At 50.3% G+C, this 27,753-nt stretch overlaps 1 protein-coding gene across 1 annotated transcript in view; it reads left to right on the top strand.

Moving 5' to 3' along the window:
* Positions 1-27,753, top strand: part of MAD1L1 (mitotic arrest deficient 1 like 1) — a 922,608-nt gene that overhangs the window by 356,227 nt on the left and 538,628 nt on the right. Inside the window, exon 16 of the mRNA XM_075318107.1 lies at positions 18,898-18,954. Within this exon, the coding sequence (XP_075174222.1) occupies positions 18,898-18,954 (57 nt within the window). The remainder of the gene's footprint in view (positions 1-18,897; positions 18,955-27,753) is intronic.

Raw genomic sequence — 27,753 nt, 5'->3', positions numbered from 1 at the left:
GCAAGCGGCAAAAACCGTGCGGGCCGCATGGGAAAAACTTATGCAAAGGATGCGGTGTTTTCACCGCATCCGTTGCATAGCTTCCACAGCCGGATTGAGCCGCAGGGCTCAAGCCGGATGTGTGAAAGTAGCCTTAGTGGCATCCTAAAAGTGGCTGTTGGACTTCCATTAGTGCCCCACTGGTGCCAAGCTATGTGCAGCACTTCTGCATGACACCCTCCTGCTCTGTTTTTAATAAGCTATAATGATAGCAAAAAAAGCTGCCATTTAGTGGCATACAAGAACTGGCTGTTGTACTCCATTAGTGCCCCACTGGTGCCAAGCTATTTGCAGCACCTCTGCATGACACCCTCATGCACATTTTGCTATGCTAATTTTATAGCAAACTCAGGGAATTCCTTGCTGCATTTGATCATTCGGAGGGATAGAAAGTGAGGCTTCCTTTACTGTCCTGGTACCCACAGAACACGGCCACTGTACCCACCTGTCCACTTTTGCCACGCTATTTAATTTGCCCAAAGAGCTGACTCTTTTTCTGCCATCCTAAAATTGTCTGGAATACTAAGTTAGTGTTCCTTTGCTGCCAAGCAAGGTACAACACATGTGCATTCTACACTCCTTTCCATTTCTGGAATGCAATTATTAACTGCAGGTAGTCCAGCCAATCTGTGACGAAGGTGCAGGCGTGGATATAATGTAGCCTGCATCCAATGATGGTTTTCTCGATGTCTGACAGCTCAACAATACCTTCTGTTTCCACTTCCAAAAACAAGTGATGACCTGCCAATCACACTCCCTGTTGCGTGTAAAGGGGTGGAAGTTCAGTGTGAAAAACCATGTGAGACTGCTGTCCCCACAGTCACAGAGGATGAAGAGCACGCAGATGCACTTGATGGGGCAGGCGGTGGTTGCACAGGCACGCTAGGCCGCATTGTAGCACAGTGAAATTCACATTGCGACTTATGCTTCATTTTAAGTCGTGTACAGGATGGGCTCCCCAGTATGCAGCAAAACCAGGCAACAGGAAAAGGACTCTAGGCAGTTGGGTTGATAAATGATTGTTTAACTTTACCAAAACAAACAATAAGAACCATGCATACAATCTATTCTGTTGCCTACTGCCTGCTAATCCCTCTGTGTAGCAGTAATTGTGTGTTTGTGCGTGTGTGTGTGTGAACACGACTTACCAGTGGCGCATCACAAGAGCTTCCCAGTTATCTACCTAAATATAGACAAAACACATTACCCACCCTGAATACCCTTGTTAGATGAAGCCTCACAGATAAGGCAGATGATAACAGTGTGAATGCAAACCACACAGCTCTGCAACACAGTCATGGAAATCTTGAAAATCAACAGTCAATGCAAACATGTGTCGCTGTCCCTCTATGATTTAAAGTGTACGTGACAATTTGACAGTGCAGAGGCAGCAAGTCTTATTGTCTATAAATAGTCGGCCTACCCAGAACAGATAAGTGTTTTGCTAATAAAACAAAGTGTTGCGTGCCCGCATTATTGTCTGGGCACAGCCTACCGTACCCGGGTACTGTGATGTCCAGTTGCCAGAAATACAGACTTTACGCTCCTCTCACGGTAAGCAGTATAGACAGCACCGTAAGAATGTTGGTCTGTGGCACAGGATGCTGCTCACTGGCGTTACGGTACTCCTCACCAAACTTCAAAATGACTCCCCTCACAATTAAACGAAGTGTTTCCGCGGTGGCTCCCTGCTGTAACACACACCTTTAGCTTTTCCTTCTGTTCATAGACAGCATCTCCAAGTCCACACCCGAAGAGCAATTTCTCCTCCACGTGTAAGTGTGGAGAGGCAGCTAGTGCGCATGCGTGTGCTGATTTGCCGCAGCCTAACTACAGTGTTTCGCCTAGTGAGTATGCTCAGCCTGACTGTGCCATTCCTGAGGCTGTCTTCATTTCGGGATACCTTGCATGCTCCCACACTTAGTGCGAAAAGCCTCTTTGCACAGGTACTTGCACTCCGTGCCGGGTCTAAGTCCTGTTTTGTGCCTAGACACCATGCTAAAGCTGATAGTCTTTTTTCAGAGACTGCATTTCATGCTACTGAGCATGCTCAGGTACTTACTGCATCAGAGACTTGGTCCGGTAATGAACTCTTTGGCCCTGCCCCTGATGTGGGGGGGCCCATATAGACCACAGGGTATCAGGTGTCCTGACGATGTGGCCAGGCCACTCCCAAATGGCTTGCAGAGGCCCACCCCTATGACTTGTCACCTCATTATTGATGGTCAGACGATGACTGGTGAGGTGTTTGTGTCGTGGCAGCCATGAGGTCATCATTGAAGTTGCGGTTCCAAATAGGACGCTAGTTATGCCACTCATGACGTATCACTCTGCTTTTGTCTCCAGGAGGTGCATTGTGGTCCACCCTGGTTTGGGGCGGACCCAGGTTATAAAACGGGTTGGAGCCAACAAGGAGGTGCGCAGTCTTCTATTATGCTCCGAAAGAGCACACCTCCATGTGTTGAACCCATTGCGGCTTTAGGCCAGAGGTAGGCAGGGATAGGGCGTCGATGCAGGCCGCCACCACAGTTGGTAACGCAGAACGGTTAAGAACAGCTCCTGTCCTACAAGTCCTGCTTGTGCAGCCCAGTGGCATTAACAGGCCTGCTGCTGCTGATGCGCCTGCTGTCCACAGGTGTGCCCCAATGCACACGGTCAGCGTACTGAATGGCCCCTGTGTTGTTAACAGGGAGTTCCTGGGCTGGGTGGGCGTGTGGACCCTGTGACGCTAACAGGGCTCCCAGTCTCCAGATCCGAATGGCGTCTAACTCTGTTCAGGCTACTATTAGTTTCATAGCCACATAGCTCTGTATCCTCCACCAAACCTTCCAGTTGCCAACCTCTCCTTTTCCATCTGGGAGCACGGTGGACACTGACTGCTGATGGGGATATATACCTTTCTCTTTCTTTTCTTATTAATTTTCAGTATATAGCGGTAACATAGTATATACCACCTTATCCAAATCTGCCAGTCCCACCGTAACAGATGGTGTTTCTTCATCAAATGTTACTTTTGCTTAACCACCAAACCCGCAGACAAAAACTTTTTTCCCCTTTCCAACACACCTGTTCCCCTTTCCACCAGCATCTGTCCTTTTTCAACTCATTTGGTATATGACCAAAAGTGCAACTGTGCAGGGACACCGTACTCAATGCTATCTCAGCACAGCAGCCAGCCCTCGGTCCCTCCGATGTGGACAAGTAAAAGACCATTTCCTCCTATCCATGACAAAGCGTTGAGATTCACTCTGTGCAGCACTGGTGTTTAGTGGAAAAGCAGATCTAAGATTGCGTACCTCCTTCTGCAGATACTCCTGTATACGTGCGTCCCTTTCTATGGCTGGAATTATTTCGCCAAATTTTGTCTTGTACCGGGGATCTAACAGTGTGGCAACCCAGTAGTTAGCATTACTTCGAATTCGTACAATCCGAGGGTCATGTTGTAGGTAGTGCAGCAAGAAGGCGCTCATGTGTCTTGTGCATCCAGGAGGACCAAGTCCTTGGTGTGTTGGTGGCAGAGAGGTGAGAATCGTGCCTCCTTCCTCTGCCCTCTCCCCACAACCTCGCACAACCGAAATGTGAGCAAGCTCTCACTCATCTGCTGAGTCTTCCATGCCCATCGCCAGTTCGTCCTCCATTTCTTCATGGGCTCCTGCACCTTCCTCAACAATTTTTGCTGATACTATGCACCCTTGTTAATCCCTCTCCCCCACCATGACTGCTGCCTAGGTGCCGCTGACCATCTGGACCTCGTAGATCTTGTTATCCCTTCTGCATATGACTCCTCCTGTACTTCCTCCCCTTCCTCTTGGACCAACACCTGACTCCGAATAATAATTACAGTGTGCTCCATCTTGTAGATGACCAGAATTGTCACGCTGAGAATGGCATCGCCAGTGTTAAACATCTTCGTCGACATTTGTAAACTGTGTAGCAGGGTGCATAGGTCCTTGATCTGACACCACTCCAGCAGCGTGATCTGCACCACCTCTGGATCAAGTTATCCCAGGGTATACATCATACCGTATTTCAGCAGGGCTCTGCGGTGCTGCCACACACGCTGCAACATGTGCAGATTCCAATTCCTGCGTGTCGGCACATCGCATTTCAGGCGTTTAACCACCAGACCTAAAGACTTCTGGAGCGATGAAAGTTGTTGAGCTGCTGTGTGCGAACGATGGAAGTGAGCACATAGTGAGCGTGCCCGCTGCACGAGGCCATGTAGGCCGGGATGGTGTTTTAAAAATTGCTGGAGAATCAGATTCAACACGTGAGCCATACAAGGCACGTGTGTCACATTGCCCTGACGAAGGGCCGCAGACAGGTTTGCATCATTGCCGCACACGGCTGTTAAGTCACCAACGGAGTACGCTCCGTCAATTTGTACTCCGTTCGCCAGGTGACAACATGTTCCTTTCATGCATAGTGCTGATGATGGGAGAGGAGTCGATGCCTGCGGCGCAGGTGGACGCAGGTTATGGTCACCCACTGGGCTGCGTTACCTTGACAGATGCAGAACCACAGGCTGAATGTAGGTGGTGGGTATCTCACAGATGAAGTACCATCATTCAGCTACAACCAATGGGAAGACACCACACCCTTTTTTAGGCCCCTCCTGTCTGCAGACCACTGCCAGACAAAGCTATGAACCTCTTGTTACTGTTACCCCCAGTTCAGTTTTGAGAGTTTGTGTGCTTGGTACCTGACTACTTTTCCTGCTTGCTGTTTATGTACCTCGTTGGCCGATCCGCATTTCACCTCTGCTTGTTTTCTGATTAAGTCCTGGCCATCCCATTCTGTTCCTGTTCCTCAATTAATGTTTTGACCCTGCATGACTACTATTCTCTGGAACTGCAGCCTTCCACAGGTATTAATCACCTTGGGCCCTGTGCAATTCCTAATCCCTGTATAGGGGTTAAAGGGTTTCAGGGTTCTGGGGGTCCAGCTTGGTGAGTGGCTTCCCTCTAGCCTATCCTTTACAGCCCATCTGAGTGTGTCGATCTAGGCAGGCGTTACACCGTGTCCTCTGCAGAAGGCCATGTAGGCCGGGATAGTGTTTTAAAAATTGCTGGACAACCAGGTTCAACACGTGAGCCATACAAGGCACGTGTGTCACATTGCCCTGAAGAAGGGTCGCAGACTGGTTTGCATCATTGTTGCACCCGGCCTTCCCTGGCTGCTGGTTGAGTGGAGACAACCTTTGATGAAACTCGGTCTCACTCTCCAGGGCTTACCGTCCATAACTCATCAGCGGTGTGACTCACATTTCCCAGACATTTCTAAGTAAAGAGTCGACCACATCATGCTGTTGAGCTCTGCTGCCAGCATAGTAAGGAGGTGTGTGGGACTCCTTGGGCGCAGTTACAAGGAAGGGTGGCCTGACCACACAAGGTTTGGGCCGAGGTGGAGGACCCACACGAGGTTGAGGAGGCAGAAGCAGTGGAGGAACTTGTACATACAGAGGAAGGATTGACACACAACTCGTGGGGACGGCAAGACTTGTATAGCAAACCCTTCTCCATCTCTCACCATAGTTACCCTTACCCAGTGCTCAGTCAGCAACATGTAACTCCCCTGTCCATGCTTACTGGTCCAAGTATCTGTGGTGAAATGCACCCTGTCACACACAGAGTTTCTCAAGGATTCGGTGATGTTGTGTGCGACCTGCTGTGGTAGCGCGGGCACGCCTTTCTTGGAGAAGGAGTGGCGACTGGCCATCGGGTCTTGGGGCACTGCAATGGACATAAGGTCTCGAAAATACTCGGTCTCAAAAGGGTGTAAAGGCAGCCTTTCTGTAGCCAACAAGTTGCAGATGCTGAAACTCAACCTCTTAGGCATGTCATGCCCTTCGAAAATCATGTAAAACACAGCGAGGGGACTCCAACCACAGTCTCCCTCATTTCCACTAATTGGGCCACACACACCCCACTTGACTGGCATCAGTTGACCCCCGTTTTCAAAATGAAAAAGATGCTTTGCATGATGCACTCTCAAAAATACGCGTGCCTTTCACCTCCCCTGGGAAGAAAAGTCCTCTGAGAGCCATGACTTGTTCATCTTGGTTCTTTTTTCAAAAGCGAGGGGACTCCAACCACAGTCTCCCTCGTTGCCACTAATTGGGCCACACACACCCCACTTGACTGGCATCAGTTGACCCCCCTTTTCAAAATGAAAAAGATGCTTTGCATGAAGCACTCTCAAAAATACGCATGTTTTTCACCTCCCCTGGCTGACCCAGGGGAAGAAAAGTCCTCTGAGAGCCATGACTTGTTCATCTTGGTTCTTTTAGAAACACAGCGAGGGGACTCCAACCACAGTTTCCCTCGTTGCCACTAATTGGGCCACACACACCCCACTTGACTGGCATCAGTTGATTCCCCTTTTCAAAATGAAAAAGATGCTTTGCATGAAGCACTCTCAAAAATACGCGTGCCTTTCCCGTCCCCTGGCTGACCCAGGGGAAGAAAAGTCCTCTGAGAGCCATGTCCACATTGTCACTGGACAGACGCGTGTGCTTATCTGCCAGCAGACCCCAGCAGCACTGAAGACAGGTTCCGAGAGAACGCTGGCTGCAGGACACGACAAGATCCCCAAGGCGTACGTGTCGAGCTCAGGCAATTTATCCAGATTGGAAGCCTAAAATGAGCAGGGCTCAAGTTGCACAGTAATGGCATCGATGTTTCCTTGCATATACTCATATATCTGTGTGTCCTCCTCTTTTTCCTCGTCCAGCTCTGTTTTCGCATGAGTATATGTCCTTGTCACTTTCCCATGTGTTTGTGTTGTGTTGTGAGTTGTTTATCACCTTTTGGACACCTTTGAGGGTGTTTTCTAGGTGTTTTTCTGTGTTTGTGAATGCCTGCCATTGTTTTCTATGCGGTTCTAGTTCGGTTCGTCGAACGTTCGACGAACCGAACTCGAACGAGACCTCCGTTCGGCGAACCGACCTCGAGCCGAACCGGTTCGCTCATCTCTACTTATGATATTGACTAGGATTGGTGGTCAACATCAGGTCAGTAAGTGTCCAACACCCGTTAATCCCACCAATTATCTGTTTTCAGCTTTGGACGGTGTAATTGGTGAACGGCACATCTCCGTTAACTATAGAGTGGCCGTTATTGAAAACTTCAGATTAGCTCCTATACATTTGAATACAGCTGATGGGTGGGGAGCGGGATGTCTGACCCCCACCGATCCGATATTGATGATAATGGCAGGTCATCGGTATCACAAGGCTATATAACTATATTTTCGTAGTCCATAATGACTTTAGCAAAGTCCTGAAAGCTATATTGTTGGCATCGCAGCTCTTTCAGCTTCTGGAACGGTGAAATTTATTCCTAATGGAATCTCGGCTGTGCGCAACAATTTATAACTTTTTACCCGGCTTCTTATGTGAAAAGCGGTGACGGCGCCGGCGGTAAGAGGACAAATGTTTACAATGTGTCTCAGTTGTGGCCTTCTCGTCCCGCACTTAAGTCTACTCCATAGCCAAACAAAGTTTCCTCTTTGCCTCCAGGTTAGACGCTAATTACCGATCGGTTTGTAAAGTCGCAGGTCACGGAGGTTTTAGAATTTCAAGCCCATAATTATAATCACTTAATTGCCAATTCAGTCTGATGTTGACAGCTCCATCTTTGCCAGATCTGAATTTAAGATGTGTCCCTGCGCGTAATGACAGAGTCATCTATAATACATGAAAATCAGTTCTTTAATCCTCAATTTCAATTATATATTCTGTTTAAAGTCCATCATTATTTTATTTTTTGTTTTAAAAGAAAAAAGTGAAGAGAACTCTGCGAAGGGAAGAGCTGAACAAAACGTCAGTCCACGCTGGAGTCCACATTCGACTTGTCGATGACTAAGGCTGCTTTCACACATCCGGTTTTTGCTCTGCGGCACAATCCGGCACTTTGCAGGAAAATTGCAACCGGCTTTTTTTGCTGCCGGTTGCGATTTTCCTGCATAGACTTTAATTAGTGCCGCATTGTGCCGCATGGCCTTGCGTTCCATCCGGTTTTTGCCGCATGCGGCAGATTTAGCCGATGCGGCGGCCGGATGGAACGTTGCCTAGCACGTTTTTTCGTGCGGCAAAAAAAACCGCATTGCGCCGCATTCGGCCGATGCGGCACATCTCTCAATGGATGCCTATGGCGGCCGGATGCGGCGCGATGCGGCAAAAACCGCATCCGGCCGCCGCATGCGGTTTTTGCCACTGCGCATGCTCAGTAGCATGCCGCAAGCGGCAAAAACCGGACGGGCCGCATGGGAAAAACTTATGCAAAGGATGCGGTGTTTTCACCGCATCCGTTGCATAGCTTGCACAGCCGGATTGAGCCGCAGAGCTCAAGCCGGATGTGTGAAAGTAGCCTAAAAGTTTGCGTGACAGCTATTTTTTTTTTTTTTTTTTGCATTTTTGTTTTTTATTAATTCCATATTTTTAAAGGGGTTGTCGCATCTAGTTAGTACCGTGTTTCCCTGAAAAATAAGGCAGGGTCTTATATTTTTTTTTTTTGCTAGGGTTTATTTTCAGGGGATGTCTTATATTTTCCCATGAACAACAATCCCCATTTTTTCTTGAACAATAAAATCAACCTTTATTTAAATGTAATCATATCACATTCTGGAATATCAACATTTTGTGGTATTCCTATTACTGGCTCAGATGCACATTTTCTTATCTGCTCTTCTCATGGTGCAGAACCTGTCCTATAGTGGTGGGTACAGACTATATATGCAAAGGTTTAAATATTCTCTGCGTACTGCTAAATTTACCCCCAAAAGAAAGCAGACGCACCCTAAAAGAATTGCACTTACCAGATCTCTAACAAAATTGGCAAGTGAATGGGCTCTCACCTATAGATCTGCATCGCTGACAGGCCCCCCAGCGTTCTACAGCGGCCAGCTCCCCCTGGTGATCGGAAGCAGTATCACTCACATGGAGAAATATTGGTACCCAATCTGTTTTTGAGTGCTGCAGTGCAATACAGCTAGAAATGCAAGGGACCTGAGTGATGCAGATCTCTGTGTGAGAGCCCATCCATCATCGGTACTTGCCAACTGTAACTGTTTGGGGTCTGGTGAGTGCAATTTTTGTTTTTGGGGGGATGCTTTCTTTTGGGGGTGTTTGCTTTCTTTTCTGGATCTCTGCTATCTTTTGGGGATCTCTGCTTTCTTTTAGGGATCTCTGCTTTCTTTTGTGGGGGTCTGGTTTCTTTTGGGGATCTCTGCTTTCTTATGTGGTTCTACGCTTTCTTTTGGGGTTCTCTGTTTTCTATTGGGGATCTCTGCTTTGTTTTGGGGGTGTCTGCTTTCTTTGGGGCTGTCTGCTTTCTTTTGGAGGGCATCTCTGCTTTCTTTTGGAGGGCATCTCTGCTTTCTTTTGGAGGGCATCTCTGCTTTCTTTTTGGGATCTCTGCTTTCTTTTTGGGATCTCTGCTTTCTTTTGGGGATCTCTGCTTTCTTTTGGGGATCTCTGCTTTCTTTTGGGGATCTCTGCTTATTTTTTTTTGCTGATCTCTGCTTTTTTTGGGGGTGGATCTCTGCTTTCTTTTTGGTATCTCTGCTTTTTTTAGGGGGGATCTCTGCTTTCTTTGATAAAGTCTTGCTGTATTTCACTTTTTTAACCGCTTCGACAGTCCATTATGGAACTGCAATTAGGGCTAATTTTTGGAGTAGGGCTTATATTTTAAGCATTCTCAAAAAAGCCCCCAAAATCCTACTAGGGCTTCTTTTCAGGGTAGGTCTTATTTTCAGGTTGTACCACTATGCAATACCCAATGCTGCAGCGTCAGAGGAGCGCAGGGACATGGAAGCTGCTGAATTCAGCGATCTTGTCAGCTTCAACGCTGCCGTGAATAACCAGAATAGATGAGTTCAAAGGTCTTGATATAAATGTATGTTTTATTATCTATGCCATTCTCCAGGAAAGCAGTTTGTATAGATCCCTTTCGGATCTACACTGAACGAATGTTTCTCATCTATCCATGTCCAAATCTTTGGGACTGAATATCCCACTTCAGGACTAGTTATCTATTTACTACTTTTGAAAAAAAAAATAAAAAAATCCATAACGAGCAGTTGATTAGACGTGGCTTTGTTTAAGACCTTTTGCAAATTTTTTATATAGGTCTTCACGTGAAAATTTCCCTTAGGGTACGGTAGTAGAAAATTCCTTTAATGTTCAGGCTCACGTTCAAACATGAGTCGCTGTCCTTGCTCGTTGGACAGTGTCAGACCGGTGGACAGAGATTGATCAGATTGATGGAGGAGTTAATTTTCCTTTTTTGAATATAACAACCGGACGTTTCCAATATGGGTTTGATGAGTAATCAAAATGACTGTCTTTGTACGGATGTGTCCACCATTACCAGCAAATTTCGGTAAGGATTCAGAGTTCTCATTATGTAAAGACGAAACATAAATCATAAACCTACATCCAACAAGAGTAAAGCAGGCTTTACACGCTACAACATCGCTCAAGTGATCTCGTTGGGGTCACGGAATTGGTGACGCACATCCGGTCGCTTTAGCGATGCCGTTGCGTGTGACACCTATGAGCGATTTTGCGTCGTCGCAAAAAACATGCAAAATCGCTCATCGTGACATGGGGGTCCATTCTCTAATATCGTTACTGCAGCAGTAATGAAGTTGTTCCCCGTTCCTGCGGCAGCACACATCGCTCCGTGTGACACCGCAGGAACGAGGAAGCTCTCCTTACCTGCCTCCCGCCCCAATGTGGAAGGAAGGAGGTGGGCGGGATGTTCGTCCTGCTCATCTCCGTCCCTCCGCTTCTATTGGGCGGCGGTTCAGTGACGCTGCTGTGACGCTGAACGAACCGCCCCCTTAGAAAGGAGGTGGTTCGCCAATCACAGCGACGTCGCAGGTAAGGTAAGTCCGTGTGACGGGTCCCGGCGATGTTGTGCGACACGGGCAGAGATTTGCCCTTGTCGCACAACCGATGGGGGTGGGTACGCACACTGACGATATCGGTACTGTTATCGCAGTGTGTAAAGCGGCCTTTACGCACATCATTTTAGGGCTACTCCTGTCAGGACCATCTCATGCCAAAGATAAAAGGTAAGGAAGGACACATTATGTCAACCACATTTTCAGCCACTTGTGGGAACGTTAATTCTTAGGCCGACTTTGCACAGTACGACATCGCAGGTGTGATGTCGGTGGGGTCAAATCAAATCGAAAGTGACGCACATCCGGCGTCACTTGCGATGTCGTAGTGTGTAAAACCTTTTTGATACGATGAACGAGCGCAAAAGCGTCGTTATCGTATCATCGGTGTAGTCTCCGACATTTCCATAATGCTGGTGCAGCGACAGGTACGATGTTGTTCCACGTTACTGCGGCAGCACCCATCGATGTGTGTAAAGCCGCAGGAGCGAGGAACATCACCTTACCTGCGTCCCGGCTGCTATGAGAAGGAAGGAGGTGGGCGGGATGTTTACATTCTGCTAATCTCCGCCCCTCCGTTGCTATTTGCCGCCTGCCGTGTGACGTCGCTGTGACGCCGCACGGCTCGCCCCCTTAGGAAGGAGGCGGGTCGCCGGCCAGAGTGACGTCGCAGGACAGGTGAGTGCATGTGAAGCTGCCGTAGCGAACATTAATCACAAGATATCGCACGTACGACGGGGGCGGGGACTATCGCACTCGACATCGCAGCATCGGCTTGCGATGTCTTAATGTGCAACGTACCCCTTAGAGTGGAATTTCGTGATGGTGAAACCTCCATCATGATTTTTTTTAAAAAAAACTTTAGGACTAGAATTTTTTCTTCAAGGAAATTCTCGTCCTGAAGTTGTAAAAAACTTCAAGGAATTCTGAAGTGACCCAATCCAGCTCACAATTCAAAGCACCTTGGCTTTGGCCATTTTTTCTAACCTTCTTATTGTAATGTACCCACCCTTATGCCCATCCTGTATTATTGTGCTCATCCTGGTCCCCATCCAGTAGTAATGTGCCCATCCTTGTTTCCATCCTATAGTAATGTGCCCATTCTTGTCCCCCATCTTGTAGTAATGTGCCCCTCCATGTCCCCATCTTGCAGTAATGTGCCCACCCTTGTCCCCATGCTGTAGTTATGTGCCCATCATTTTCTCCATACTGTAGTAATGTGCCCATCCTTGTCCACATGCTGTAGTAATGTGCCCATCCTTATCCCTATCCTGTAATGTGCCCATCCTTGTCCCCTGTAGTAATGTGTCCATATTTGTTTCCATTCTGTAGTAATTTTCCCATATTTAGTTCCATCCTGTAGTAATGTGCCCTTCCTTGACCCCATCCTGTAGTAATGTGCCCATCCTGGTCTCCATCCATGATTTTTTTTTTAAACTTCAGGACCAGAATTCTTGCTTCAAGGAACCTCCTTCTAAAGTGACCCAATCCACTTCACAAGTCAAAGCACCTCGGTTTTGGCCATTTTTTTTTAATTAAATTACTGTAGATCATAAATTAAAAGGGTTGCAAATAGGAAAAATTGCCGCCTTTCCTCAACCCCATCTTTCTTCATGACCCAACATCCTTCTTTTCAGTTTAGCATTTTAATAATAAGGCCTCATTCCGATGTTCTTGATTTTATTTCGTACTCAAGAACGGTCTGATGTTATATTCATCATCAGTTTTTGGTCAGTGTTTCACTTGTCAGTAATTTTCGGGTTGGGAAAAAAAAGGATCCTTTCCCCTACTTTTTACCGTATTAAAAACAGGAAGGAAGGACGGTGTAAGATGATGCGGTGTTTAGTTTCAACGCGTTTCGAAGCTGCGTTGCTTCTTAATCAGGAAAAATGAGCCTGTGGATCTGCAGCAGCGGTCATTTACATTTCCTACATCATCCATCGAGGTGAGTATATACGAGTATGATTATCCTCTTTCCCTTTTTTCTCGGATAAAACCCATTGTTCTGTTTATCTCTCATAGCAGCATTTAAAACAAACATCACACGGATGGCAATAGGTGCGGTTAGTGATTTTTCAAGGTCCCTTAGAGTTGGGTATGTTTGATCTTTAGGCTAAAAAATGGACCGATATCTGTGATTTTCCTACGGAAACATGGTCGGCAAAAAATCAAAGACACATGAAGAGCTCTGTAGATTAAGGGGTGCGTGTGTCCTACATGTCTGAGTAAGGCCTTAACCCCATGTGAAGAAAGGCACCGCCACCGGGCTGTATGGGCGCCGCACGCCTTTGTCAAGGAGACTCCATGTACGGGTGTGACTTTGTGTGGAACTGAACCTGGAAATCTTATTTGATTGGCCTGTTCACTCCGGAGCGCTGGACAACCGTTCTTTGACTTCGGGTGGGGTACATGACATGTACTGTTTTTTTCAGGCTGATGTCCTTCATCCCGATGTCCTTCATCCCGCTGTCCATCATCCCCTTGTCATAGACAAAATAGTAACCCACACAACATCAGACTTTACTTGGCATCCATACTTGTTCAGTTAATGCTCTACACCCTCGTTATGACAGACATGGCCTCACTCGTCATGGTTCTGAATCTGCTGTTTCTGGGGTAATCTTTCTCAACCTGTCCCCCACTGTATTGGATCTCGTCCTCAAGCTGCCAGATCTGTGTTTCCATTCCTCCTATTCCTCATACCTTTTTGGGCCCCGACGACTCTCTAGTCACATGACTCTCTAAGCCCGCTAGGGTGAGCTGTAGGCTACATACCTCTCGAGGTTACCTACTGGCCCGAACACCATGGTCACATCTTCTCTTACGCAAACCCTATCCAGAACTGGGACCCCATGAGGCCCTCTCTACTAGCCAACCCACTTGCGACCTGTCACTCCTCCTCTACCTCGACTTAACCCTGTCCTATCTGATATCTGATCTACCGCTGCTCCAGCTTGCCCTCCATGTGGCTCGAGCTGGTAAGTGGCTCCGGCTCTGCTACGTCGAGAACCTACACTCTTCTAGCAGCATTAACAATCAAGACCATATATAATTTGTTTAGCATAAAACACCTTTCGCAGTACAGGTAGACATCATATAGCATAAAACAGTGTAGGGACTCAACTCATGCCCCTTACATTTCCGGGTTACCTCTCCTGTCCGATCACAATTGATTATCTATATTCGGGCAGGTCAATTAGCACGGTCATGTCGTTGAACATTAATGATCTAATGCGACAAGGCAAATTGTGTCCTGGAAAGCTTGTCCTAACTTTTCATCAATAGTCCTGCAGAACAGACCTGGCCGGGCTTTAATTGCTTACTAATTGCACATTTGCATCTGCTTTAACATGGCGGACTTCTCAGCAGTCCCGCCGGCACACGTCAGAAGACACGGACAGAATAGCGATACCTTATTGTGAATCACAAATCAGGGCCGCGCTTCAGATTTACTGTGTACTAAATTCTTTATGATGGCTGCTCTGCTGACTGGTTTGACTGGTCCATTAAAAGCTATTGAATATCGGAAGGATTTCTTTACGCCTGAGTCCTGTAGGAATTGTGAATTTTAATGCCTCGATGCTTTAGTTTTATTGGTTTGTGTTCTTCGAGGTGTTGCCGTCTATCAGTGTATGGTTATCAATCTGCAAGCCTGCCGTAGCTTTTGTCAAATTTACTTAACTTTTATTCATTTTTAGTGACGAGCGAGCACTACCGTGATCTGGTGCTCGGTATTCGTAACGGGCAGGTAATGCTCCGATGGGCGCAACTCGAGCACCCAAGTATAATGGAAGTCAATGGGGAACTCAAGCTGGAAGATTTCTTGGAAAAATGGTTGAGTTCCCCTTTGACTTCCATTATACCCGGGTACTCGTCACGCCCATCTGACCATCCAACTGCTTGTTACGAATACCTAGCACCCGAGCATGGTAGTGCCCACCAATCATTAGTTACAAGTACCCAGCACCTGAGCATGGTAGTACTCACTAAGCACTAGTTACGAGTACAGAGCACCCCAGCATGGTAGTGCCCGCTCATCACTAGTTACGAGTACCGAGCACCTGAGCCTGGTAGTGCCCGCTCATCACTAGTTACGAGTACAGAGCACCCGAGCATGGTAGTGCCCGCTCATCACTAGTTACGAGTACTGAGCACCCGAGCATGGTAGTGCCCGCTCATCACTAGTTACAAGTACTGAGCACCCGAGCATGGTAGTGCCTGCTCATCACTAGTTACGAGTACTGAGCATCCGAGCATGGTAGTGCCCGCTCATCACTAGTTACCAGTACTGAGCACCCGAGCATGGTAGTGCCCACTCATTACTAGTTACGAGTACTGAGCATCCGAGCATGGTAGTGCCTGCTCATCACTAGTTACGAGTACTGAGCTTCCGAGCATGGTAGTGCCTGCTCATCACTAGTTACGAGTACTGAGCACCCGAGCATGGTAGTGCCCGCTCATCACTAGTTACGAGTACTGAGCACCCGAGCATGGTAGTGCCCACTCATCACTAGTTACCAGTACTGAGCACCCGAGCATGGTAGTGCCCGCTCATCACTAGTTACGAGTACTGAGCACCCGAGCATGGTAGTGCCCGCTCATCACTAGTTACGAGTACTAAGCACCCGAGCATGGTAGGGCCTGCTCATCACTAGTTACGAGTACTGAGCACCCGAGCATGGTAGTGCCCACTCATCACTAGTTACGAGTACCGAGCACCTGAGCATGGTAGTGCCCGCTCATCACTAATTGACACCTGAGCATGGTAGTGCTTATAGGAGCACATAAAACACTAAAATGGGTAAATATTATTTTGAGTTTCCTGTTTATTTTCACGTATTTTACATTTTTTGTAGTTTTAAATTTTGTACTATTTCACCACCAGTAGAAATAAAATATTTGAGCCTATCATTAAGGACGCTCTTTTGCGTCGGAAACGCGTCAGGGTCTTCTGAATATGGATGGACTTTTTTAACATTATGTGAAAATAAAGAAAGAAATTATTTTACGTTGGATGTGCCGATATTTTTTTCCTCTTATTCAAGTTATAGTCCACCTGGCGGACTTCATATCGTTGCACTCCTTGGATGTGTGGTGACCTATTCCATTGGGCGTGTCAAGCTTTCCTCCACTTCGTCTGTAGAAATAAAATATGTATATTCTGCATTTCCGTCTACCTATTACGTTCACATGCCAACTATTGAATGCCTTAGTTTCATGTCTTTGGCTGCCAGTGGTCTTAGAAAATCCTTGTATTCTTTTGTGGCCGCCGCTTTTCACCGTTTACTATATGGGAGGGTTTTTTTTTTATAAACTGGGAATGCGAAATGGAAATATCCCCATCTGAAAGTGATGATAAGGCTTTATTAGCGTCTATTGTCTCCTGCCAGAAATTAACGTTCAAACGAAGCCAACTCCAAAAGAGTATTTGTGACTATTTCAGAGAGTTGGTAATTGTCCCAAAACTGTTGTGTTTCTTTCCGTATCGATAGAAGCCTTTTCTTTTATGTGTAGTTCAAAATCCTCATTAGACTGAAATCTTCCCGCATTAGCAATCCTACTTAAAAGATAAATTGACTGTTTAAATGCACGATAATGAAAATTCATTTGCAGAGGCTCTTATTTATATGCAAGGCTTACAATCTGCAAAATAAAGCCTCAATTAGGCAGAAAATAAAGTCCAAAATACCTAAAGACAACTGTGGAATGATTTCTCTGATATCAGCTGTTTTGTCTTTTTAAGTTTGCAAAATTGTTTTTTTTATTCTTGTCTTTTTTATGTACTTTTGTTTGATATGTGGTCAATGATGGAGTCCCTTTATTTGTCAACTCAAGTCTAAATGGCCTAAGCCCTTCTATATTTTATCCAACTTTAGTGTATTGTTTGATGCTTATAGAACCGCCCCATCCCTCCCCATCCATCCCCACCCCTTCTCATCCCACCCCATCTCATCCCCACCCCATCTCATCCCACCCCATCCCTCCCCATCCATCCCCACCCCATCTCATCCCACCCCATCTCATCCCCACCCCATCTCATCCCCACCCCATCTCATCCCACCCCATCTCATCCCACCCCATCCCTCCCCATCCATCCCCACCCCATCTCATCCCACCCCATCCCTCCCCATCCATCCCCACCCCATCTCATCCCACCCCATCTCATCCCCACCCCATCTCATCCCACCCCATCCCTCCCCATCCATCCCCACCCCATCTCATCCCACCCCATCTCATCCCTCCCCATCCATCCCCACCCCATCTCATCCCACCCCATCTCATCCCCACCCCATCTCATCCCACCCCATCTCATCCCACCCCATCTCATCCTACCCCATCTCATCCCACCCCATCTGATCCCACCCCATCTGATCCCACCCCATCTGATCCCACCCCATCTGATCCCACCCCATCTGATCCCACCCCATCTGATCCCACCCCATCTGATCCCACCCCATCTGATCCCACCCCATCTGATCCCACCCCATCTGATCCCACCCCATCTGATCCCACCCCATCTGATCCCACCCCATCTGATCCCACCCCATCTGATCCCACCCCATCTGATCCCACCCCATCTGATCCCACCCCATCTGATCCCACCCCATCTGATCCCACCCCATCTGATCCCACCCCATCTGATCCCACCCCATCTGATCCCACCCCATCTGATCCCACCCCATCTGATCCCACCCCATCTCATCCCACCCCATCTGATCCCACCCCATCTGATCCCACCCCATCTCATCCCACCCCATCTCATCCCACCCCATCTCATCCCACCCCATCTCATCCCACCCCATCTCATCCCACCCCATCTCATCCCACCCCATCTCATCCCACCCCATCTCATCCCACCCCATCTGATCCCACCCCATCTGATCCCACCCCATCTGATCCCACCCCATCTGATCCCACCCCATCTGATCCCACCCCATCTGATCCCACCCCATCTCATCCCACCCCATCTCATCCCACCCCATCTCATCCCACCCCATCTCATCCCACCCCATCTCATCCCACCCCATCTCATCCCACCCCATCTCATCCCACCCCATCTCATCCCACCCCATCTCATCCCACCCCATCTCATCCCACCCCATCTCATCCCACCCCATCTCATCCCACCCCATCTCATCCCACCCCATCTCATCCCACCCCATCTCATCCCACCCCATCTCATCCCACCCCATCTCATCCCACCCCATCTCATCCCACCCCATCTCATCCCACCCCATCTCATCCCACCCCATCTCATCCTACCCCATCTCATCCTACCCCATCCCTCCCCACCCCATCCCTCCCCATCCCACCCCATCCCTCCCCATCCCACCCCATCTCTCCCCATTTCACCCCATCCCTCCCCATCTCTCCCCACCCCATCCCTCCCCATCCCTCCCCATCCCACCCCATCTCTCCCCATCTCTCCCCATCCCTCCCCATCCCTCCCCATCCCTCCCCATCCCTCCCCATCCTTCCCCATCCCTCCCCATCCCGCCCCATCTCTCCCCATCCCGCCCCATCTCTCCTCATCCCGCCCCATCTCTCCTCATCCCGCCCCATCTCTCCTCATCCCGCCCCATCTCTCCTCATCCCGCCCCATCTCTCCTCATCCCGCCCCATCTCTCCTCATCCCGCCCCATCCCTCCCCATCCCGCCCCATCTCTCCTCATCCCGCCCCATCTCTCCTCATCCCGCCCCATCTCTCCTCATCCCGCCCCATCTCTCCTCATCCCGCCCCATCTCTCCTCATCCCGCCCCATCTCTCCTCATCCCGCCCCATCTCTCCTCATCCCGCCCCATCTCTCCTCATCCCGCCCCATCTCTCCTCATCCCGCCCCATCCCTCCCCATCCCTCCCCATCCTTCCCCATCCCTCCCCATCTCTCCCCACCCCATCCTCTTGTATCTTGATGACCTTCTTATATATTTTTTTCTATAAATGTTCTAGGTTCAGCTTTCTCAGGCTCTGGAAGAAACTGGTTTGCAAAAGCAAAGAGCAGAACTGGTAAGTGTTATCTATATTTTGCTATTTTTTATCCTGTCAGTGGCGACTTTCCAAGCAGAGGGTTGTTACCAAATTTTCCCTTTTAATCTTTCTCAATTCGCATTTAGCACTATTGTTACTTTCGTCCCATTCATTCCCACTGTTTTGTATGGCAGCGCCATCAGATGGGATCACTCTTCATTAAAGAATCAGTCACTTGACAAATGTCATTTGTTTTACCTTGTGCAAAGGCCACTTTTCTCCTAAATCCGGCATCATTTGTTTCTTGTTCCTGCACCTCCTCCGTTCCCAATGTAAATTTATATATAGTCTTCTCTGTATATACAGTAAATCTATTTTTAGCCAACTGGGAGTGGTCATCAAGAAAATGTCCTCAGAGGTGTTGATAACCACTCCCACTTGGCTAATAATATTAGATTTGTACACAGGCGAGAGGGGGCCATATCTCCGGAATGGAAGGTGGCAGGATTAACAGAAAAATATCACCGGATTCAGGGGAACAGAGGAATTTATAACAACAGGTAATAAATCGATAGGAATTATTTTTTGCATCCGAAACTCAAGGATCTGTTGCTTACAGGGAATCTGTCAGAAAGTTTTAGCTTTTTAATCTGAGAGTAGCATGATGTAGGGGCAGAGACCCTGATTAAAGTAATTTATCACTATGGCCACTTTCACACTGTGTTCCTCTCCCCATTCAGTGGTCCCCTCGGGCATTTATCCGAATCCCCCGCAAACCGGAGCCATTAACGTAGCAGATGGAGTCACTGTGTGCCATGTCGTGCACCGTTATCAAAAGTATACGCCTATTGGAGGCGGACACCCAGACATAGTAGACTGTGTCTTGCGTCCAGGTGTCCGTCTCCAGAAAGCGTATACTCCCGAAAATGGTGCACGACAGAGCATGCGGTGACTTCGTCAGCACCATTAAAGTCAATGGCCTCGTTGGCGCATACGTCCGAATCCAGTTTTGTGGGGAGGGACGGGATAGGGTGGGTGGGGAGGGATTGGGTAGGTTGGAGAGGGATGGGGAGGTATCTGATGGGGTGGGGTGGGGAGGGATTGAGATGGGGTATGGTAGGGTGTGATGGGGGAGGGATCTGATGGGACGGGAGGGATTGAGTGGGGTTGGATCAGATGGAATGGGGAGGATTGGGTGGGGAGGGGAGGGATGTGGTGGGGTGGGAAGCGATGAGATCTGGTGGAACGGAGAGAGGAATGCAGTGTAAAAGTGGACTGTGTTGCAGTTTCCATAATATCACAGTTTTATCAGCAAAGGATAATCACGAGAGAACTACGTCTCATACCTTGTAGTCCTCCTGCTTTCCATAACCCCTCCCCCAACACTGATTGGCAGCTGTGTATTGCGGTTTCAATAAAATCAGTGTTTTATTACCGGGAGATTAGAAGATACTACTAAGGCAGAAAATAAGCACAAAAGGGTCTTAACTGTTTACAATAGAGGTAGAGATGATATTAGGATCTCCTCACCTGGGAAAGTTGTGTGTGACACAATTACTGATGCGTATGTAATGCAGATCCGCGGGTGATGCACATCGAGATAGGAGACAGTCAGGGAAAAATACACGCTGCCTCAATGGAAGAAAAGGTTTATTAGTCTACGCGTTTCATGTGCCTTCTTCAGGACCAAACCATAGTGTGTAGGCTAGATTGCCTTGAAACGTGTAGACTAATAAACCATTTTCAACTGAATCCATTTGGAGTCCTTTTCATCCATTGAGGCAGCGCAGAGGAACCGTGTTTGCTCCTGGTTGTCTCCTATCAGCAGGATATCACTATAGGACTCGTCTCTTGCAATGCAGTCCAGCTGCTCTGTATAACCCCGCCCCCACCACTGATTTGGAGCTGCCAATCAGTCGTGGGGTTAGACAGGGCTCAGCATTAAGAGCACTGCTAGATCTGCAACAGACAAAACAGTGAGAAGTCCATTAAGTGCCACATCACTGGAATCCGCATCTCTGCCTCTCAATCATGCTGCTCTCAGGTAGCATAGCGTTGCTGATAAGTGGCCGTGCAGATCGGCCACATACCATGGTCTCCACACCGGTGAAGTATTAGGATTGTCGGAGATGAGTGAATCATTAGGATAACCCCTATGAATGGAGCTTCATGTTTACAAAAATTATTTTATCCTTTTTTTTTTTTTTTTTTTTTTTACAAATTTTCAGTGTAATTGCTTTTTTTTTTTATTTTTATCCTCGCAAAGTATCAAAAATGATGTTAATTTTACTCCACAGAATTCCATCGTGAGATTTAATGTCTTTCCCCGAAGTTGGGAACATTAATGAGATTTTCCTCTACCTCCGTGCGCTGCCATTTAGTTCCCAGTATTTGTAACAAGGATAAATTACCGACATGTACAATCCCACCGTTCCCAATATAACCTATCCAATCTATCTCATATTTTCTGTGAAGGAACGAACCCTGTTAGTTTAGTGTAATTCACCGAGGTTTGATCAAGGGTTGCCCCAAGGGCTTCTTATCCGTGCGGGGGCAGAGATTGAGATGCAGAACCGTATAAACTGTACAGTCTGTCATGTTTTCATTGTCTCTCATTTAGCTTAAGGTTTGTGGGGATCCTCCGGGATCCGCGTCTTTGCTAATGGCCCCATGTGCCCCGAGGGGAAGAAGCAAAGATTCATTTTCCTGAAATATAACTTTAATTTGTTAAGGAAAAAAATAAATCTTCCTTATAACCTAATGTAGATGGCAAACAAATCGAGTTATTCAATTAGCCTTTCAGATGCAGAAGTGGCCCATGCTTTGTCAGTGTCATCATAATGACTAGTGCCACGCTTCTTATTTCATCTGGGCCCATGTGGTGTCTTGTGTATCGATTTTGGGAATCAAATGTAAATTAACTGAATACATAGGATTTTACACCTGTATATTGCTCTGACTCAATGTACCTTGGCTGCCCATACGTCTGTTACCTTCCTGCCTCTTAATCTCTCCTTGTCTCACTTTTGCCCCCTCTTTTCAGTCTCGTCCATTGCTCCTGCTTATTCTTTTTTCCGTCTCTCGCCCCTCCCTCCCGCTCTTTCGCCCGTCCCTCCCTCCCGCTCTTTCGCCCGTCCCTCCCTCCCGCTCTTTCGCCCGTCCCTCCCTCCCGCTCTTTCGCCCGTCCCTCCCTCCCGCTCTTTCGCCCGTCCCTCCCTCCCGCTCTTTCTCCCGTCCCTCCCTCCCGCTCTTTCGCCCGTCCCTCCCTCCCACTCTTTCGCCCGTCCCCCCCTCCCTCCCGCTCCCTCGCCCGTCCCCCCCCCTCCCTCCCGCTCCCTCGCCCGACCCCCCCCCTCCCTCCCGCTCCCTCGCCCGTCCCCCCCTCCCTCCCGCTCCCTCGCCCGTCCCCCCCCCTCCCTCCCGCTCCCTCGCCCGTCCCCCCCCTCCCTCCCGCTCCCTCGCCCGTCCCCCCCTCCCTCCCCTCCCGCTTCCTCGCCCGTCCCCCCTCCCGCTCCCTCGCCCGTCCCCCCCCCTCCCTCCCGCTCCCTCGCCCGTCACCCCCCCTCCCTCCCGCTCCCTTGCCCGTCCCCCCCCTCCCTCCCGCTCCCTCGCCCGTCCCCCCCCCTCCCTCCCGCTCCCTCGCCCGTCCCCCCTCCCTCCCGCTCCCTCGCCCGTCCCCCCTCCCCTCCCGCTCCCTCGCCCGTCCCCCCTCCCACTCCCTCGCCCGTCCCCCCTCCCTCCCGCTCCCTTGCCCATCCCTCCCTCCCTCACTCCTTACCCTCGCCCGTCCCTCCTCACCCTCGCCCGTCTCTCCCTCCTCACCCTCGCCGTCCCTCCCTCCCTCCTCACCCTCGCCGTCCCTCCCTCCTCACCCTCGCCCGTGCCACCCTCCCTCCTCACCCTCGCCCGTGCCTCCCTCCCTCCTCACCCTCGCCCGTGCCTCCCTCCCTCCTCACCCTCGCCCGTGCCTCCCTCCCTCCTCACCCTCGCCCGTGCCTCCCTCCCTCCTCGCCCGTGCCTCCCTCCCTCCTCGCCCGTGCCTCCCTCCCTCCTCGCCCGTGCCTCCCTCCCTCCTCGCCCGTGCCTCCCTCCCTCCTCGCCCGTGCCTCCCTCCCTCCTCGCCCGTGCCTCCCTCCCTCCTCGCCCGTGCCTCCCTCACTCCTCGCCCGTGCCTCCCTCACTCCTCGCCCGTGCCTCCCTCCCTCCTCGCCCGTGCCTCCCTCCCTCCTCGCCCGTGCCTCCCTCCCTCACCCTCGCCCGTGCCTCCCTCCCTCACCCTCGCCCGTGCCTCCGTCCTCACCCTCGCCCGTGTCTCCCTCCCTCACCCTCGCCCGTGCCTCCGTCCTCCTCGCCCGTGCCTCCCTCCCTCCTCGCCCGTGCCTCCCTCCCTCCTCGCCCGTGCCTCCCTCCCTCCTCGCCCGTGCCTCCCTCCCTCACCCTCGCCTGTGCCTCCCTCCCTCACCCTCGCCCGTGCCTCCCTCCCTCACCCTCGCCCGTGCCTCCCTCCCTCACCCTCGCCCGTGCCTCCGTCCTCACCCTCGCCCGTGCCTCCCTCCCTCCTCACCCTCGCCCGTGCCTCCCTCCCTCCTCGCCCGTGCCTCCCTCCTCGCCCGTGCCTCCCTCCCTCCTCGCCCGTGCCTCCCTCCCTCCTCGCCCGTGCCTCCCTCCCTCCTCGCCCGTGCCTCCCTCCCTCCTCGCCCGTGCCTCCCTCCCTCCTCGCCCGTGCCTCCCTCCCTCCTCGCCCGTGCCTCCCTCCCTCCTCGCCCGTGCCTCCCTCCCTCCTCGCCCGTGCCTCCCTCCCTCCTCGCCCGTGCCTCCCTCCCTCCTCGCCCGTGCCTCCCTCCCTCCTCGCCCGTGCCTCCCTCCCTCCTCGCCCGTGCCTCCCTCCCTCCTCGCCCGTGCCTCCCTCCCTCCTCGCCCGTGCCTCCCTCACTCCTCGCCCGTGCCTCCCTCCCTCCTCGCCCGTGCCTCCCTCACTCCTCGCCCGTGCCTCCCTCCCTCCTCGCCCGTGCCTCCCTCCCTCACCCTCGCCCGTGCCTCCCTCCCTCACCCTCGCCCGTGCCTCCCTCCCTCACCCTCGCCCGTGCCTCCCTCCCTCACCCTCGCCCGTGTCTCCTTCCTCTCCCTCGCCCGTGTCTCCTTCCTCTCCCTCGCCCGTGTCTCCTTCCTCTCCCTCGCCCGTGTCTCCTTCCTCTCCCTCGCCAGTGTTTCCATCCTCACCCTCGCCCATGCCTCCCTCCTCACCCTCTCCCTCACCCACCCTTCCCTCCTCACCCTCTCCCTCGCCCGTGCCTCCCTCCTCTCCGTCACCCAGCCCTCCCTTCTCACCCTCGCCTGTGCCTCCCTCCTCTCCCCCTCTCACCCATCCCTCCCTCCTCACCCTCGCCCATGTTTCCATCCTCACCCTCACCCATGCCTCCCTCCTCACCCTCGCCCATGCCTCCCTCCTCACCCTCTCCCTCACCCACCCCTCCCTCCTCACCCTCTCCCTCACCCATCCATCCCTCCTCTCCCTCGCCCGTGCCTCCCTCCTCTGTCACCCAGCCCTCCCTTCTCACCCTCGCCTGTGCCTCCCTCCTCTCCCCATCTCACCCATCCCTCCCTCCTCACCCTCGCCCGTGTTTCCATCCTCACCATCGCCCATACCTCCCTCCTCACCCTCTCCCTCACCCACCCCTCCCTCCTCACCCTCTCCCTCACCCATCCATCCCTCCTCTCCCTCGCCCGTGCCTCCCTCCTCTCCGTCACCCAGCCCTCCCTTCTCACCCTCTCCTGTGCCTCCCTCCTCTCCCTCTCTCACCCATCCCTCCCTCCTCTCCCTCGCCCATGCCTCCCTCCACACACTCGCCCGTGCCTCCCTCCTCTATCTCCCCCACACCCATCCCTCCCTCATCGCCTGTGCCTCCTTCCTCTCCCTCACCCGTGCCACCTTCCTCTCCCTCACCCGTGACCCCCTCCTCTCCCTTTCCCTCACTCATCCCTCCCTCCTCTCCCTCGCTTATCCCACTCCCAACCTTGCACATGCTCTTGTCCGTCCCAACCTCACGCTTGCTCTCGTCCCTCTCAACCTTGCGCCTGCTCTCGTCCCTCCCAATCCTCACTCCTCACACCCGCTCTTGTCCCTCCCAATCCTCCCTCCTCACACCCGCTCTTGTCCCTCCCAATCTTACCCCCGCTCTCGTCCCTCTTCACACCCGCTTTCATTCCTCCTTCCCACTCTTTTCCTTTCCCCTAGCATTTGTAGAAATATTTCAGTGCCTATACTTTTTGTCTGTGTACAGTTTTGGCTCCCTTGAGCAATTACGTTAGCGAGTGCTGTTTTTCTTATATCATTACCCGAGTATACAAATTATTATATTACAGACATGTGGAGGAAAATCCATCACAACGTTTCATCAACATTCCTGCAAAATAGGAAAAAAATAGTGGGAATTGAATAAGGTGCAATACGGGTGTTACTTAAATATTCTCTATTTTTGTTCGCCGTAAGTGCCATCAAGTGGTGCTATTTACAAAGTGATGGAAACAAATGGTCCGCGCTTATATCATATTCACAATGTGCCCACACTGTTAGCTGAATATTCAGGCTTGCACTTCATACACACACAGCCGTCACACAAATGAAGTGCTCTCACCGGCTAAATTGGCTGAAAATGTCTAATTTAGACCCGCTTCCAATCTCTATTCTCTCACCTCCTCGGGTATCACGCAGACATCTGTACTTTTTCGCAATGTTTTTCTGTAATTTCACGAAGTTTGTCGGAAAATATGTGTCACAGAATTCAACTTAATGTTTTTTTTATGTGAGAAATTGCAGCCGAGGCTGAAAGAATGTTTTTTTTTTTTTTTTTTTTTTTGTTGCTTTCATACAAGGGGATATTCTCTTTAGCAATAATAAAAGTAGAGAATGAGGCAACAGGGGTTGAGGGGGTGGGTGATCCATAGAGGAGAAGATGTTGGAAAAATTAGGCTACAATACCTAGAATCGGATCTGCATAGTGTCTTTATAATATGACCAAGACATTGGGAATGATTTATTAAAGGGGTTGTCCACCACTACTAGGACAACCCCTTCTGATTCCCCATGTTTTTCCAGGTAAAATAATGAAGCCTATACTCACCTGCCGTACCGGCGCCCCTTCCAGGGCTTACGTGGGATTGTGACGTCACATGAGCCCCATATCCAATCAGCGGCGGCTTCTGTCTCCCCGCCTTCGGATCAAACCAGTTAATCAACAGGAAGTGAGCTCGGCGGCTGTACCCACTTCCTGTTGATTGCTCTTTTGGTCCGAAGGTGGGGAGACAGAAGGCGGCGCTGATTGGACGCAGGGCTCATATGATCTCAAAACCCCATGTGAGCACCAACAATGTTGGTGTATTGCTGTTTTCAATAAATCAGTGTTTTATCAGCAGGAGATTATCACTACAGGGCTTGTTGTCTCCTGCAATGCAGTCTTCCTGCTCTGTGTAACCCCGCCCCCACTACTGACTAGCTGCTGTCAATACAGCTGTCAATACACAGCTGCTAATCAGTGGTATGGATGGAGTTACACACAAACGAGTTAATGAACAGGAAGTGAGTGCTGTGGCTCTGCTCACTTCCTGTTGATGATCATTTGGTCCAAAGGCGGGGAGACATAATCTGGCTCTGAGTGAATGTGGGGCTCGTATGAAGTCACAACCCCACTTGAGCCTTGGCACCACTAGCCCAGACACCGTCCCACCACTGATTAGCAGCTGTCCATGTACAGTGTATACAGCTGATCAGTCATATGGATGGCGTTAGACACAAATGCGTTAATCAGCAGGAAGTGAGTGCTGTGGCTCCACTCACTTCCTGTTCATTGCTCATTTGGTCCGAAGGTGGTGAAACAGAATCCGGTTTTGAGTGTTTTATTAGCAATAGATTATCACTGCAGGACTAGAGGTCTCCTGCAGTGCCGTCCTATTGCTCTTTGTAACCTTGCCCCCCCCCCCACACCGATTAGCAGCTGTCAATGGGAAGTGTGCACAGCTGCTAATTAGTGGTATGAACGCTCTACACAAACAAGTTAATCAAGTGAGTGATGCGGCTCTGCTCATTTCCTGGTGATTGATCGTTTGGTCCGAACTTGGGGGAGACAGAATCCGGCTCTAATTGGAGGCAGGGCTCGCGTGATGTCACAACCCCACTTGAACCCTGGCACCACAAGCCCAGACACTGCCCCACCACTGATTAGCAGCTGTCCATGTGCAGTGTAAACAGTTGCTAACCAGTGGTATGGATGGCGTTAGACACAAATGAGTTAATCAGCAGGAAGTGAGTGCTGCTCACTTCCTGTTTATTGCCCATTTGGTCCAAAGGCGGTGAGACAGAATCCGGTTTTGAGTGTTTTATTAGCAGGAGGTTATCACTGCAGGAATAGATGTCTCCTGCAATGAAGTCCTCTTGTTCTTTGTAACCCTGCTGCATCACTGATTAGCAGCTGTCAATGTACAGTGTACACAGCTAATAATCAGTGGTATGGATGGAGTTACACACAAACGTGTTAATGAACAGGACGTGAGTACTGCGGCTCTGCTCACTTCCTGTTGATTGCTTGTTTGGTCTGAAGGCGGGGAGACAGTATCTGGCTCTGAGTGAATGCGGGGCTCGTGTAATGTCACAACCCCACTTGAGCCCTGGCACCACGAACCTGGACACCGCCCCCACCACTGATTAGCAACTGTCAATGTGCAGTGTACACAGCTGCCAATCAGTGGTATGGACAGAGTTATACACAGCTCAGCACTCTGAGCACTGCTACATTTGCGACTGACAAAAAAAACAGTGATTATATAAAAATAACCGCATGCAAA

Source organism: Anomaloglossus baeobatrachus, chromosome 7 (genome assembly GCF_048569485.1).
Source record: "Anomaloglossus baeobatrachus isolate aAnoBae1 chromosome 7, aAnoBae1.hap1, whole genome shotgun sequence".
In the NCBI taxonomy this organism is placed as follows: Eukaryota; Metazoa; Chordata; class Amphibia; order Anura; family Aromobatidae; genus Anomaloglossus; species Anomaloglossus baeobatrachus.
The sequence above is the reverse complement of the archived record's forward strand: the minus strand, read 5'-3'. Positions and strand labels throughout refer to the sequence as shown.